At 41.3% G+C, this 16443-nt stretch overlaps 1 protein-coding gene across 2 annotated transcripts in view; it reads left to right on the top strand.

Moving 5' to 3' along the window:
• The window catches only part of AGTR1 (angiotensin II receptor type 1), a 50566-nt gene extending 37662 nt beyond the window's left edge, over positions 1-12904 (top strand). For both annotated transcript variants that reach the window (XM_059688201.1, XM_059688200.1), the window contains one exon: positions 10884-12904. In XM_059688201.1, coding sequence (XP_059544184.1) covers positions 10931-12010 — 1080 coding nt within the window. In that variant the 5' untranslated portion in view covers positions 10884-10930 and the 3' untranslated portion in view covers positions 12011-12904. The remainder of the gene's footprint in view (positions 1-10883) is intronic.
• The last annotated feature ends 3539 nt before the right edge of the window (positions 12905-16443 follow it).

The raw sequence follows: 16443 nt of genomic DNA, 5'->3' as shown, positions 1-16443 counted from the left end.
CCCACAGCTGGTCTAGAGTCTTTGTTACAATCAGTGGTGTAATATCATTTACATAATTTAATGTTTTAAAATTATATAGGCATTCAAGAGAATGGTTAGAGCTGGCAAAATGGTCCTGTCCAAGTTGCTTATGAGCAGTGCCTGTCAGCCTCCCTCTCTGAGCCTTCCATCTCTTTCTGGTACTTTTTAGCTGTTCCACTTCTAGCACCACAGATTGCTGTACCCCACCCACAGGGTCTCTGATTTAGTGGGTCTGGGATGGGGCCTGAGACTTGTGTTCCTAAGGAATTCCCAGGTGATGGTAATGCTCCTGTTGCTAGAAGGGCTGGGTATGTGACTCAAGCACCTAATGTTGCATGTCCAATGAGGTGGCCCCAAGTGGTGGGTGGGCACTTGAAGTGTGGCTAGTTTCAACTGAGATATGCTGGAAACACAGGTTATACTCTGCGTTTTGAAGATTTGGTATTAAAAAAAAGAATGGAAAATATCAATAATCTTATATTGACTACATATTGAAATATAGGGTTAAATAAAATATATTATTCAAATTAATTTCACCTGTTTCTTTTTAACTTTTAATGTAGCTACAAGGGAAATTTAAATTACATGTGCCTTACATTAGATTTTTTCTAAAAAGCACTTACCTAAAGCATTGGGAAACATAGAGTGGTGAGGAGTAGTGATCTATAGAGGATTAAAATTCCAAAGCTCTAAATGCATTTGGGCCAAAGAAAATATATCTGGCCCAACCACTGTGACTCAGTTGTTGAGTGTCAACCTATGAACCAGGAGGTCACAGTTTAATTCCTGGTCAGGTCACATGCCTGGGTGTGCTGATCAGTGATTCTCTCATCATGGATGTTTCTACCTCTCTCTCCCTCTCTCTTTCTCTCTGTAACCAATAAAACTATATAAATTTTTGTTTTAAAGAAAATATGTCTGTTGGCCAGATTTAGCCTGAGGGCCCCACTTTGTACACAAACAATTGCTGTCATAAATATTAAATGTAGAAGCTATACAATATCTACAGTTTTACCTTTCTTTTGACATTAATCAAGTGCCTCATTATTCTGAAATAAAAGCAATAGATTATAAAAATGAAAATATGTCTACTGTTCATAAATACAGAGAACAGATTGGTGGTCACTAGAGGGGAGGCAGGGGGCACGGGTAACAAGCAAAATGGATGAGTCAAAAGATACAAAAGGAATAAAAAGGTATAAAGGAGAATCAAAAGATACAAGCTTCCAGTTATAAAATAAATAAGTGCTGGGTGATGTACAGCATGGTGACTATAGTTAATAATACTGTATTATATATTTGAGTATTGCTAAGAAAGTAGATCTTAAAAGTTTTCAACATAAGAAAAAATCTGTGTATGTGATGGATGTTAACTAGACTTATTGTGGTCACTTCACAATATATATGAATATCAAATTATTATGTTGTGCACCTGAAACTAATGTAATACTTATATGTCAGTTGTATCAACCCAATTTTTTATCTGAATTTTTGAGTGAAAAAATTTTATTAGTCATTTGAAGTTCTGAATTTTCTCTCATTAAATTCATTTTATTTACTCTTGCATTGTAGAAAGAATGTATTTTCAGTACTTTTATGTTTTTCAAAGACCTCACTTTTTTACCTTTAACATTCTATGAAATAGAGGTGAGAACAAGTGTTGTTATTCTCATTCTAAACATTTTTCTTAATATTTAAAGGATATCAAAATAAGAGATCAAGTTACCTGCACATGATGTGCACTGGTTAGAATGAGCAGACATTTCAACAGGACACTAGTCCAGTGCATTCTCTATCTGGCTGTTCTGCTGTTTCTCAGTGTTTACAGCACTTTAGTATAAAAAATAAAAAAGCAAAGAATGTAATATGTACAAAACTATATGAAAAAAATGTAATTATAAATAAATCAAATAAAATTACCCTTACAGAATTCATTTTCTTAGAACAAAAGTCCATTTAGCTCTTCAGAACATTAACTTAATATAATAATTCAAAATAGTATTCTAAATAAGATTATTATAACATCCTATCTAATAAAAGAGAAACATGGTAATTAGTGTACGACCACTACCCTTCCCATTGGCTAATCAGCAAGATATGCAAATTAACTGCCAGCCAAGATGGCAGCCGGCAGCCAGGCAGCTGGAAGTGAACATGAGACTTGCTTGCTTCAGTGACGGAGGACTCTAACGTTCCCCGCCAGCCTTGCCGGCCTCTGAGCTTGCAGTTTGAAACATTGTAACAAATATAGAAGCTAAACAAAACCCCAGAAACCTGCTTTCAGCCAGCCGGGATCTCAGAGCTGGAGTTGATACTGTGTTTCGATTATAGAACCCAAACAAACCAGATACCTGCTTTCAGCAGCGAGGCCTAAGAGCCAGAGCCAGAGCTAAAGCTGGCCCAGAATAAAAAAGAAAAAGAAAAAAAGGAGTGGTTGGGAGCTTCAGTCACCCGCCAGCCTGAAAACAGCCCTCAGCCCCCCACCCAGACTGGCCAGGCACCCCAGTGGGGACCCCCACCCTGAAGGGGGTGTGACCAGCTGCAAACAGCCATCATCCCCTCAGCCAGGCTGGCCAGGCACCCCAGTGGGGACCCCCACCCTGATCCAGGACACCCTTCAGGGTAAACCAGCCGGCACCCACCCGTGCACCAGGCCTCTATCCTATATAGTAAAAGGGTAATATGCCTCCCAGCACCGGGATCAGTGGACCCACGAGGCCTGCTGGCACCAGGATCAGTGTGACAGGGGGCAGCGCCCAACCCCCCTGATGGGCCCTGCTTTGTGCATGACAGGGTGGAGCTCCCCAACCCCCTGATTGACCCTGCTCTGTGCGTGACAGGGTACAGAGCCCCAACCCCCCTGATGGGCCCTGCTCTGTGCATGACAGGGGGCAGCGCCCCAACCCCCTGATTGGCCCTGCTCTGTGCGTGACAGGGTACAGAGCCCCAACCCCCCTGATGGGCCCTGCTCTGTGCATGACAGGGGGCAGCGCCCCAACCCCCTGATTGACCCTGCTCTGTGCGTGACAGGGGGTGGTGCCGCAACCTCCCCATTGACCCTGCCTTGAGTGTGACAGGGGGCAGTGCCCCAACCCCCCAATCGGCCCTACCCTGAGCGTGACTGAGGGTGGCATCACAACCTCCCAATCCGCCCTGCTCTGTGCATGACAGGGGGCAGTGCCCCAACTCCCCAATCGACCCTGCTCTGAGCCCGACCAGGGGCTGCACCTAGGGATTGGGCCTGCCCTCTGCCACCCGGGAGCGGGCCTAAGCCAGCAGGTCATTATCTCCCGAGGGGTCCCAGATTGGGAGAGGGCACAGGCCAGGCTGAGGGACTCCCCCTTCCCCCCTGAGAGCACAAATTTTTGTGCACTGGGCCAGTAGTTCTTTTATAATTCTCTACCTTCATGTCTATGTTTTATCTGGGCAACTGAACCACCTTAACTGATTGCTGAACTTTAAAAAGTTTATTTTCCCTACAAAGAATCTGAGAATAGGTTCATATTGTAGGAGTTATTTTAACAATAACATATTGTGCCACCTTTTTCATACAATGATGTCATCTTAGTGTCTAAATAGAAGCCCTTTGCACAAAGATTCACACAATAGGCCTTCCTTCCCCTGTCTGCCAGCACCGGTTTTTCTCCAGCACCCGGGGCCTAGGCCTTTGGTCCAGCCGCAGTGGAGAAGCCAGGTCTCGAGGCTAGGCTTTTCCCCTCCGGCTGCAACGAGGCTTGGGTTCTCCCCTCTGGCCGGAGAAGGCAAGCCTCTGCAGTATCCAGTCTTCAGTCTTCACTCCACACCTGTGTATGCAAATTAACCGCCATCTTTGTTGGGTTAATTTGCATAGTCACCCTGATTGGCTGGTGGGCGTACCAGAGTGACACCAATTTGCATGTTTCTCTTTTATTAGTGTAGATTGCAGTGTATGCTTTTCATTTTGATGTACAGTCATGAACCAATCTGCCTTTACTCTGTCACTTAGTATTACCAATGAATAACAAAGGGGATACCCAAAAGACTCACAGTCTTTTCCCATAAATGGAGTGAAACCAGCTAATCTAGATAGAGTCCAAACCTATAACCTTGACCTCATCAACTAAGGGTCACAGTAACTATACAAATGCTGTGCCAGGAAAACATTCATTTGAGTAAAGTTAAATTTTTAAATGGGGGTGGGGGAGAACACCATCACTATAATATAATTAACTTATGTGGAGTTCATTAAAAAGTAAAATTATTTTCATTTCATTTTTAATAAAAATATTTCTTATATTTAATTATCAAATCATTGTGGCATTAATATTTATATAGATAATAGACAGATAATTGGCTGATTTAATGACTTATCAGGTCATTTCTACTTGTCACACCACTATTACCCTTGTCTTCAAAAGATGTATTCCTATTCAAAAGAAAGATAATGAAATCTCAGTGCTGAGAGATTTCTTTAAGCGTGTACGAGCTCCTTGAGGACGCACAGGTCTCGAGAAGCTTAGGGACTGGTCAAGTTCACCTAGCTAAGGAGTGGGAAAGCCAAAATCAGAACTGGTCTCCTTACATACTATGCAGGACTACTTAGTGTACTATCATTCAAGACCTACTGCAATCAGGACATTGGGCAGTTTGGGGAAACACATAAAATATATTGAATACTTAATTCTTCTAGCTTCATTTAAAATTTATTATGTGATTTATGTAATATTAAAAACTTTAATCTGAAATAAATTGCCATGTGGTCTATAATCTCTAACATAAAACTCAAAATGCATATAAATGTTATAATATAAATTAGTGCTTCCTTTTCTGCCCAATAGCTTTCCTCATACCCCTTAAAATTGAAATTGAAATGAGATGAGTGGTTTCTGCTGCTTATTTGGTTTCAAAGAAGCAAACTAGAATGGCTTCGAAGGTGGATAGAGCAGCTGCCGTTGACTGAGAGAGTCCATAGGTGCCACCATTTTCATTTGTTGAAAAAGAAAGGCCTCCACAGATAAAACAAATAGAATTTGTCCCTGAAGAAACCACAAATAATAAAGCAATTGGATAGGGCCTCCTAACATACAAATGTTCAAAATGTTTAAGGAAATCAGGATAGAAATAGACCTCATAAAATAAGAACAGAAGGTTTAAAAATAAGACCAAGTATATTTGGGGGGTAGGGAGTAGAAACCCTAAAAATTTTAGTGTTAACTTTTATGATTTAATCAATTCACAAATAGATAGTGGCTAGCAATTGTTGCCTGTAGAATGCCTCATTCATTACTTGGGGCAGGCAGGGCGGGGGTTGAGGGGGGGGGTGGCGGCGGGGATTGGGGGGGGGGGGAGGACTGGGAACACAGGAGCAGAAGCAGTTGCTTTCTAAAGTCTGAATTATAAAACAAGAGCAATAAAGAGAATGAATTGAATGGGATGGTTTATTGAGCTTTCTAGCACTATAAGCAAATGACTTCCAAACACTCCCCTATTCTTTTTGAATTTAAGAAAGATACTTTGATAGAAGATTATTCCAAAATATAATTACTTTGTCTTTTAGTTTTCTCCTTATTATCATAGAAAACTATGGGTATTTTTTTTCTTTAGATTGCAACCTCATTTAAAAAAAAGGAGCTTGTAATGAACAATTTAATTAGATTGGTTTTTGGCTTGCCTAAAAGCTGAAGAAGGTATTGATATTCTAATCAAAAGTCTTGAGGAAATATTCTTAGAATTTTTTTTATGTCTCCTTCCTTATGCTTGTTTTTAAAAGCCAGAGAAGCTGTCAAGAAATTCCAGGTAACTCCTCCAAAAGCAAGCAGTGGGTGGTGTGGCCACGGTGAGCCAACCTTGTGTTTGCAGCAGACTGAAAGTTCCCACCTGACTCATTGCAAATTTATTCAGCTGCTTATGATTATTTTTTACTCATACTTTGAAAGAACAACAGCTTTGTATTTTTAGCCTTTTAATGGCAAGAGAAAGAGTTTATAAATAACAAACCCCCTTTTTAAAAATCGCTCATGCTTTCTTGACCCATAGCTGAATCAGCATTTGTCTTGCATTCAAAAAATAACAGCAACAATTCCAATAAAACACATTTATTAAACACTATTTAAAAGATATGCCCAGTGCTTTCATATTACCTCATTTAATCCCTGCAACCATCATGTGCATTGGGATCACTGTTCCTATTTCTTATAGATGAGGAAAATGAGACTCATGTTCAGAGATATATGGGGTGACATTTGTAAGTGACAAAGGAAGATTCCATTACAAGTACTTTGCCTCCAAATCCTATCTTCTTTCCTTCAAGAGAAAATGGGTAAAAGCTATGGTGAGACCCAAAAGAGGAAGAAGTGGACCCTCCTGTGTTTTTATTAGTACCCTACTTGCCTATCCCAGACTGGGAGAAGAAACAGGATGAACAAAATGTAGCTGTTTTCTAGGACTCACAAATTTGTTTCCTAGTAGAACACATCTCTCTCCCTCAGCTCACCAACACAGCATCCTTTCAGCTTCAAAGAGAAAAGAAGCCACTTTTCCCCACCATTAGCATCAACCTAAGATGGCTTCCAATCATGACTTCCATTTTAGCCTCTTTCCTGAGAGCCTTCAGCTAGGGAAGCCAATCAGTGGGAGAAATGGGTGGAGGGGGCCAACAGTTCAAAGAAGGAAGAAAAAAAGAAATGGGCAATCACTACAAATGATTATGCTAAAAATACAACCACTGCAACAACCACAAAAACAAACAAAAAACTGTGCAGACCAGAGAATGATTTTTCTTGTTTCTTAGATGAGTAGGGCCTATGTCACCTTCCCATCCAGTGCACATCACACCCCAAACCCTTGCCCAGAGGACTGTGCAATATCTTTAAATTGCAAGAGCTATTTCCCATAGATGCTGCTGCAGGCATTTTTAAGAAGGGAAAAGTTAAAATGATGGCACACTCTCTACTCCACCTTGGCTGGCCAGCTGGTTGCCTTTAAGTTCTAACCACTCTGTTTGCCATACATCCTCTGAAGTCCAAGTACCATCTTCTGTGGGAAGCATCCCTCACCACACCCCTGGCCCCCACCACCAGGTTGGGTCAATAGTAAATACAGAGCATTCCATAAGCCTCATATGGTTAAATATTCAACACATTGGATAATTCTGTGTTTAAGGCTCCTATGCATCCAGCTAGACTCAAATGATGGAGAATGTGACTTTATTCACCCAGCACATAGTAGGTGTTCAGTGAATATAAGATGATGAATGAATAACTGCCCACTGAAAGCACTATATGCATTTTCTGCTTCTCTGCCTTTCTTCCTGCTATTTCCCTCTGCTGTTTCCATCACTCAAAATTCATCTCCTCTTTCCTCCACCCCTAAGTATAAGGCAACTTGTTTCCTTACTAAGTAGGAAGCCTGGTCATTACTTATATAAACATTTATGTAAACTTCAGTGGGCAGTTATTCATTCATCATCTTATATTCACTGAACACCTATTATGTGCTGGGTGAGTAAAGTCACATTTATGTAAACTTCTCTTCTAATTAATATGTTCAATGCTATGTCCAGAGTTTCTCAAGTAAAAACTCATTAAAATTAAAAATCCTCATCAAAATCTCCAGGGATGCTCCCCTCACTGCTCAGAACAGCCATTCACATATTAAATATCAGTCCATCTGGATTGATGAGAACTGAAGGAGAAGCTGACCTCAGACTGGGGTCCAAAGCTATGTTTATAAATTATTCCACTCAAACACAAACTTTTTCCCAGGGAAATTCTTTTATAAGTGACTAGAGGCCTGGTGCATGAAATCCATGCACTTGGAGGAGGGAGGTACCTCAGCCTGGCCTGTGCCCTCTCCCAGTCCGGGAGCCCACAGGGAGTGGACCTAAGCTATCAGTTGGACATCCTTAGCACTGCCACAGAGGCAGGAGAGGCTCCCACCACCAGCACTGCACTTGCCAGCCATGAGCTCAGCTTCTGGCTGAGCACACTGACCACCAGGGAGCAGCTCCTGCATTGAGTGTCTGCCCCCTGGTGGTCAGTGCGGATCATAGCAACTGGTCGTTTCATTGTTTGGTTGATTTGCATATTAGCCTTTTATTATATAGGATGGTTACAGTTCCAGCCTAGTCAATAAAATTCCACTCACTCTAGACACAGAATTAATGAACTCAGCCTGAGTTGTGTGCCCTCAAAGTAGGGCCAAGAGAGGAAAAAAGAAAGAGGAGAGCACCCAAGCTCAGGGCACCCAAGCTCAGGGCATCAAGTTTATTTCTTCCTATCTTTTGTGCCCAAGCTGAAGCAAATAATTACCCCTACCCTGATTTCAGTTATAGAGTTCACCCAAGCTGCTTTTAATCTTTGAGATTCTTTAACCTTGACATTTCCAATGTTTTCCTAGGCAAAATCCAACTAATCTCAACTAGATGTTAGGAAAGCAAATAAGTAAATTAATCCACATTAAGAATAAATGATTGCTAGCACATGAACCTTTAATGTAGCATTTAATGTTTAATAGAGAATATTTGTTTACTAAAATGAATTTATATTTCTAATTTGGTATAATTTTAATAATTATAATAAAATGAACTGAAAATCAGCAAAGTGTAAGGAAATACTTCTGGGTGAGGAGGAAATGGGTCCTACCTCCCTGAGAGCCTGGCCCTAGTTTCTTTGAAATTATTCTTTCTTTTCATCTTTTGTTTGGTAAACTATAGATTTCTAAAAGTTCTAAGGGCTTTTTGTTATTGTTGTTGTGTGTGTGTTTTGGTTTGGTTTGGTTTGGGTTTGGTTTTAGATTAGGTTTCTCATCCAAGGTAAAGCCCAGGTCGTCTTTGAATATTTTCTATGAGATTCTTTGGGAAGCAGAATGTAAATTGATTTCATTAGCCCCATAGAAATTAGTCTCAGTACTCTATACTATTATCTTTTAGGTTATATGCTATTCATTCACTAATTTGTGCACTCACTCTCTTCTTCATCAAACATTTAGCACATGCCTCCTGGAATGTGCCAGGGCCTACGCTGGTAGGCCCTACCCTTGACAAACCAGTGGAGAAGACATTATTAACAGATCATCATCATGGAGTGTCAAAACCTGCATCCAAAATACCAGAGCCACTCAAAATGGAACAGCCAATTGCCCAGAAAAGTTAGGAAGGCTCCACAGTGGAGGTGACCATTTGCCTGTTTGTGAATGCAAAGCCCTTATGAATGAAAAGGGAAAAGGGGGATTTAGATTGCATAAGGCTAAGTGAAAAGGAGAAGTTAATGAGGTTATGGAACCAGAAACTTGGATAGGGAAAATAACTGCCTCTATGGGAGAGACAAAGTAGCCACTTAAGAACCCCTTTCGTCCCAGTGTTGTCTCTTAAAATCTTCACTCATCTTTTCTACAACAACACTTTGCACCCAGATACATACTGCCTTAGTGTTCAGCTCTCCTGGATGGCACACAGAGCTATCCTGGGCAGACTAGTAATGTCTCATTCCTGTCCCTCATCTTGCCCAGCACACTTTGCGGTAAGAGAACTGTGTAGCCATGCTCACCCAGGGACCTGCTCCTGGTGTAGCAATAGGATCTTGACCCAGTACCACTGCTCTGCCTGGCCAACCTTGCCTGTGCCCAATGCTGACCTTCTCCACAGAGCATGCCTGTGCCACCTCCTGTGATGTTACCCTCACAGCATCATCAGCCTTTCTCCCAAGGGTCTTCTGATGGACTCTTATGTAGGTCTGAATAGAATGATTTTCTAAATCACATGAATGGATAGCATAATTGTTGATTTCATAAAATATTGGAGCAAATATTTGCAGAAGTCTTTATAGAGTCCTTTTCTGAGCATCTGATTCCTCCCAGAATCCTAAAAAACTGCTACTATCTCAAGCCCCCACAAAAGGCATGTTGACAATCCTGATTTAATTTAGTCATTTGTCATCCTTGTTATACAGATGGTTAATCTTAAAGTTAATTTCAGAAATGGCTGGCAGATACAAAAGTTAGGAAATTCAGAACCTATGCAAGACTGAGTTGGAAGTTAAAGAATGTGGGTACTGCCTGTAGTGGCCTGAAAAATAATGGGAAGAATACTACTCCCTCCCTCTTCTCCCCTCTTACATCAATTTCCACAATCACCAATTCCTGTTAAGCCTAGAGACAGCTCTTCTGACCATTCAAGGGGGGATGATGATTACTTTTATACCTAAGAAAAAATTATGAGATGAAATAAATTGTTTAAAAAATAAGTACAGGTATGTCACACTTCTGAGATTAAAGACAAATTAATTGGCCTTGCTTACCTCAAGAAAAACTCAAGTCTTTCTGAATGACTAATTTAATTCAGTAGTGTTTTCTGAGATTCAGATTGTTTTTAAATAAATTTGAAAGCTAGGATTTACTTCTAGAAAAAAAAACAACACACAAAGCATCTAGATCATTTTATTCACATAGAACCCTACTTCTATTTGTCTAGAGCAGTGGTTCTCAACCTTCCTAATGCCACGACCCTTTAATACAGTTCTTTATGTTGTGGTGACCCCAATTTCATTGTTACAAATTGAATATAATTAAAGCGTAGTGATTAATCACAAAAACAATATGTAATTATATATGTGTTTTCCGATGTTCTTAGGTGACCCCTGTGAAACAGGTTGAGAACCGCTGGTCTAGAGGATATTATCACTTCCCCGAAAAGCAATATGCTCTCAAAATTAACTTGAATATTCAATCTAGACTTTATTAGTTCAGTTTTTGTCAAGAAAATATGATTTAGGTTTTTTTCCCTAAAACCAAAGTTGAGTTACTGTACTTATGATTGATAACTAAAAATACTCATTTATAACTGAAAGTTAATCCATTTTTATCTTTCCCTTTTTATTTTTTTCCAGGAGCATTTGGCATTAGTATCTGAGATTAATTAACTCAGGAGGTCAAAATGATCCTCAATTCTTCCACTGAAGATGGTATTAAAAGAATCCAAGATGACTGTCCCAAATCTGGACGGCACAATTACATATTTGTCATGATCCCTACTTTATATAGCATCATCTTTGTGGTGGGAATATTTGGAAACAGCTTGGTGGTGATTGTCATTTACTTTTACATGAAAGTGAAGACTGTGGCCAGTGTTTTTCTTTTGAATTTGGCACTGGCTGACTTATGCTTTTTACTGACTTTGCCACTGTGGGCCGTCTACACTGCTATGGAATACCGTTGGCCCTTTGGCAATTACCTATGTAAGATCGCTTCAGCCAGTATCAGTTTCAACCTTTATGCCAGTGTGTTTCTACTCACATGTCTAAGCATTGATCGCTACCTGGCTATTGTTCATCCAATGAAGTCCCGCCTTCGGCGCACAATGCTTGTGGCCAAAGTCACTTGCATCACTATTTGGCTGCTGGCTGCCTTGACCAGTTTGCCAACTATAATCCACCGAAATGCATTTTTCATTGAAAACACCAATATCACAGTTTGTGCTTTCCATTACGAATTCAAAAATTCAACCCTCCCCGTAGGGCTGGGCCTAACCAAGAATATACTGGGTTTCTTGCTTCCTTTTCTGGTCATTCTTACAAGTTATACTCTTATTTGGAAAGCCCTAAAGAAGGCGTATGAAATTCAGAAGAACAAGCCAAGAAATGATGATATTTTCAAGATAATTATGGCAATTGTGCTTTCCTTTTTCTTCTCGTGGGTTCCCCATCAAATATTCACTTTCTTGGATGTTCTGATTCATCTGGGCATCATACATGACTGTAAAATCATAGATATTGTCGACACCGCCATGCCCATCACTATTTGCATAGCTTATTTTAACAATTGCCTTAATCCTCTCTTCTATGGCTTTCTTGGGGAAAAATTTAAAAAATATTTTCTCCAGCTTCTGAAATACATGCCCCCAAAGGCCAACTCCCACTCAAGTCTATCCACAAAAATGAGCATGCTTTCCTACCGCCCCTCTGATCATGGAAACTCCTCCACCAAGAAGCCTGCCCTGTGTGTTGAGGTTGAGTAACACACTTGAAACCTGTCTGTGACGTAATCTTGTGGAAAAAGGAGCAAGAGAAGCATTCCTCTACAGCACGTCTCTACCAAATAAGCATTAGCTACTTTTCAGAAACTTAAGAAGAAAGTGAATTACGTGGACTGAATTGACTTTTCTAAAGCTCTGAACAAAAAGTTTCCTTTGCAACAAAATGAAGCAAAGCCATGTTTGTCACATTTTGCATAAGATAGATGATGGCTGCTCAAAGGCCAATGTCAGAAACTGAATAACTGCATTGATTTGGAAACATTTTACTGGTGGAAATGCCATCTCCCCAATCTGCTCTTGTTCTGTTATTTTTTATTTCCACTTAATGGTGTTTAGAATATGTTAAACTTTTAGAAGAGCAGCAGGAGATCAGAGCTCAAACTTGCTCTCCCCAGTGTCCAAAGGGCAATAAAGCTTTTGTGCTTAGCCATTAGCAACTGTGGTTCACTTGTACCTGTTATCACACATCACATTTACTACAAAGACTTGCTAAGCAGTGGTTGTAAAGTTTTAGAAACTTGTGAAATTCAACCAGTGTCTTACTGATTCACCCTGCCAAAACACGCCAGCTAAATGGCTTATTTGTATAATGATGTTACTAAAGTCACTTATAAAAGTTAAACTACTTGTAAAGATGTTAACTCTTGTCCCAGGTCATAGTGTCTTTCTAGTCATTACTTTCATTTCATATCTGAGAATTATATACATTTTACTTCTGGTAAAAATATTATATCATAAAGTATGCCTTACTGCTTTAAAAAGGATATATTCTCCCTACATATGCATACGTACATCTATATCTCTAAATTGTTACTTTATTAAAATCTGGTAAACTTATATTTACATTAAAATAAAATAATTTTATTGTAATGTATTTCATCTTCATTTCTTAAAAGGAATGCTGATTTATTTTTAAAACAACTATGAATAAGTACAAACATATTTCCACTTACATTTTGATACAGCTGATGGATTAGTACTGTTGGTTATAGGATGTTATATCCTGTCATTGAAATGATAAGGAATACATTTCATTCCACTGAACAGCATGGAATAAATACTTCATTTTGAACTTTCCAAAGTTTTTTATGTAACAAAGAAAAAACTCATTCCTTATAACACTAAAATAATACATTATTTTACACATTTTCAATAATAGGATTTTCCTAATTACATACATGATCACTGTAGGAAATTTATAAGATATAGACAAGCATACAAATAAGTCATGTATAGATATTTCACTCAAAAATTACCATTTTTAACCCTTGGGTGCATTTTCTTTTACTTTTTTGTATTCATTATATACACATACATATATAAATCATGATATTGGAGTCATAATGTGTATAGTATTTTGTATACAGATTTTGCACTTAATGTCCTAACATAGTAGACTAGGGGCCCGGTGCACGAAATTCGTGCACTGGGTGTGGGGCGGGGGGGAGTGTCCCTCAGCCCAGCCTGCCCCCTCTCACATACTGGGAACCCTCAGGCGTTGACCCCCATCACCCTCCAATCGCAGGATCGGCCCCTTGCCCAGGCCTGACGCCTCTGACAGAGGCGTCAGGCCTGGGCAGGGGACCCTCATTTCCCCCCACCACTGGTTCTGCCCCCAGCCCAGGCCTGATGCCTCTGGCCTAGGCGTCTGGCCTGGGCATCGGGGACCTGCAGTGGCAGCGGGGGGCGCCGCGATCACACGGGCTCCGCCCCTGCCCCTGCAGGATGCCTCTGGCTGAGGCGTTCGGCCTGGGCAGCGGGGACCCACAGCTGCAGCGGCCCCGCGATCGTGGGCTCTGCTTTAGGCCCAGGCAAGGGGCCCCTAGCTCCTGCGACTGCCAGCTTCGACCGTGCCCAGCTCCCATCGCTGGCTCCACCCCTACTTCCTGCTATCACTGGCCAGGGTGGAAAAGGCACCTGATTCTCCAATCATGGCTGGGGGGCAGGGCAAAGGCGGCCCCAGGGCCACCTTTGCCCTGCCCCCCAGCTCTTAGCTTCCCCCTGGGTTGCCAATCACTGTCAGTGGCAGGGGGCTTCTTCCTGCTTTCCCTTTCGCCTCCCTGCATTGTGCCTACATATGCAAATTAATTGCCATCTTGTTGGCAGTTAACTGCCAATCTTAGTTGGCAGTTAATTTGCATATAGCTCTGATTAGCCAATGAAAAGGGTATCGTCGTACGCCAATTACCATTTTTCTCTTTTATTAGTGTAGATTGTCACTACATTAAATATTTTTTCTAAAACATTTAAATAATTGTATAACATTACAAAATACTGACATATCCTAATATAGTTAGCTAGTCCCCAAATTGGATCTTCTAGCTTGTTTTCTGATTTTTTTAGTATCATAAATTGCACTGTGATGAACATTCAAGTATATGAATCTGATAAATTACACATGATACACTCCTAGAAGAGGTACAACTAGATACACAGATATAGACATTTTTCACATTCTTAATACATATTGCCAAATGTTTTCCAGGAAACTTAAAACAATTACAATACCAGTAACCAAACATGAATATATCTCACCTCAGACTCAGCAGCATGGAATATTGACTAGATTTAAGCAGAAAGGGAAACTTTACTGCAAAGACCCAAGTACCACAAGCAGGGAGGGAACTGCCCTGAAGAAAGTGATGTGGCATTTCAGTTGTCTGTGGGTAGTGCCTCATTCTGCTCCCTGGAGGTCTTTGCTGCTCCTAGAGACCACACAGACAAGGCTCAATAAACAGTGGCCAAAGGATGGGATGGTATAAAAAGTAGCTGATGGGGGAGTGGGTGACAGGGCCATTCAGAGAGGCCATAGTGGATTGGACAGAAGCTCCACAAAGCAGCCTATCACATTCTCATTCCCAAGGATAGAGTTATATTGTGAATGAATTTGGTTACACATGCCTCATATTATTTTCCTTTTACATATATATTTTTTTAATTTCACTAACATAATACCAGCCCCTAACTCCAAAGATCCTTTATAATTTTCACAAAGGATTGCCTCTAAAACATAAATACCAGTTCATCCCAAACTTATCTTTTTTGAAATAACCTCCAAGTCAGCTTTATGACAGTTCTTTTATTGTTCAAGTAGCTTAATCCAAGTGATTATAACTATTATTACCAGGAACCAATTCCAGCATGTCATAATTTCAAGAGTTTCATCAAAAGGTTGATGAGACTTGGGGACTCAACAGGGTTGAGTCACACATGTAGTCACCTGCATCTGGGAATGGCTAAAGGCATTTCCCCAAACCTAAATAGGATACATTAAATTGCTTGTGGCTGCCAGACAGTTAAAGGGCATCTTAATCTACATGTTATTGCCTCCTACTGGCCAAACACCTGAACAGCTGTAGGCTAATTCCCCCATTCTAACAATGGACTCTGTACCAAACCCTGACCCTTTGAAGTGTATTTCTCTGCCTTGCCTCAGGACAAACTGTGCTAATAAAAAGCATGGGGTCCTGGGGACAAGGAGAGAACCTAAGGCCTTAGACTTAAGATCTTAGAACTTAGCTCCTTTAGATAAGCTCCTCTGACCCCCAAATGCCTTTCAAAATTATATTTCGTCTCCGGACTCTTTATTAGTCTCTGGATTCCTATGTCATCTATGCACAGCCCCTTCTCCAGATTTCTGAACCCTCCTTGATGCTGAGACAGGAACCCCAGCAATTATAAACTTACTGAACCATTTGGTAAGTTGTAGTTGATAGGATTTCTGGTAAATAACTGTACTTAGATACCCTCTATCTAATGTATTTATTAACCGGGTGAATGACATGTTCCAAGCCTTGTTTTCATTTTTATTATATCAAACTAGGGGCCCAGTGCACAAATTCATGCACCCTGAAAGGAACTGTGTGCTGGAGGCTGCAGTGGGCACAGGGGCGGGTCTCAGCCCATCCTCCTCGACCCCACCCGGCCCCTCCCGCCACAGCCCCCAAGTCCCCTGTCTGCCAGCAGCCCCACTCCCACTGCCATCACTCCCACACACTCACGATGCCAGCCCCATTCACACCCACTGATAGCACGGAGCAATTGGGGCCAGTGTCAGCAGCGGATGAGAGTGGGGCTGGCACCATCAGCAGGTGCAAGCGGCCCTCAGGAGCAGGGGGAGGTGGAGAAGCCCTCAATCAGGGGAAATCAGGGCCAGCAGCCGCCGCTCATACCCGCTGATGGTGCCAAGTGATCAGGACGGGCACCGGGTGCCAGCAGTGGGTGCGACTGGGGTCGTTGCTGGCAGCAGGTACAAGAGGTGGCTGCCAGCCCCAATAGCCCCTCAGGAGCAAGGGGAGGTAGAGAAGCCCTGAGGGATGATTGGGGCTGGCAGGGGGTGCAAATGGCAGTAGGTGTGAGCGGCAGCTCTAGCGCCAGCAGTGGGTGCGAGTGCCCAGAAGGACAGCAGCATGCAG

Source organism: Myotis daubentonii, chromosome 3 (genome assembly GCF_963259705.1).
Source record: "Myotis daubentonii chromosome 3, mMyoDau2.1, whole genome shotgun sequence".
In the NCBI taxonomy this organism is placed as follows: domain Eukaryota; kingdom Metazoa; phylum Chordata; class Mammalia; order Chiroptera; family Vespertilionidae; genus Myotis; species Myotis daubentonii.
This window is presented reverse-complemented; position numbering and strand designations above follow the sequence as displayed.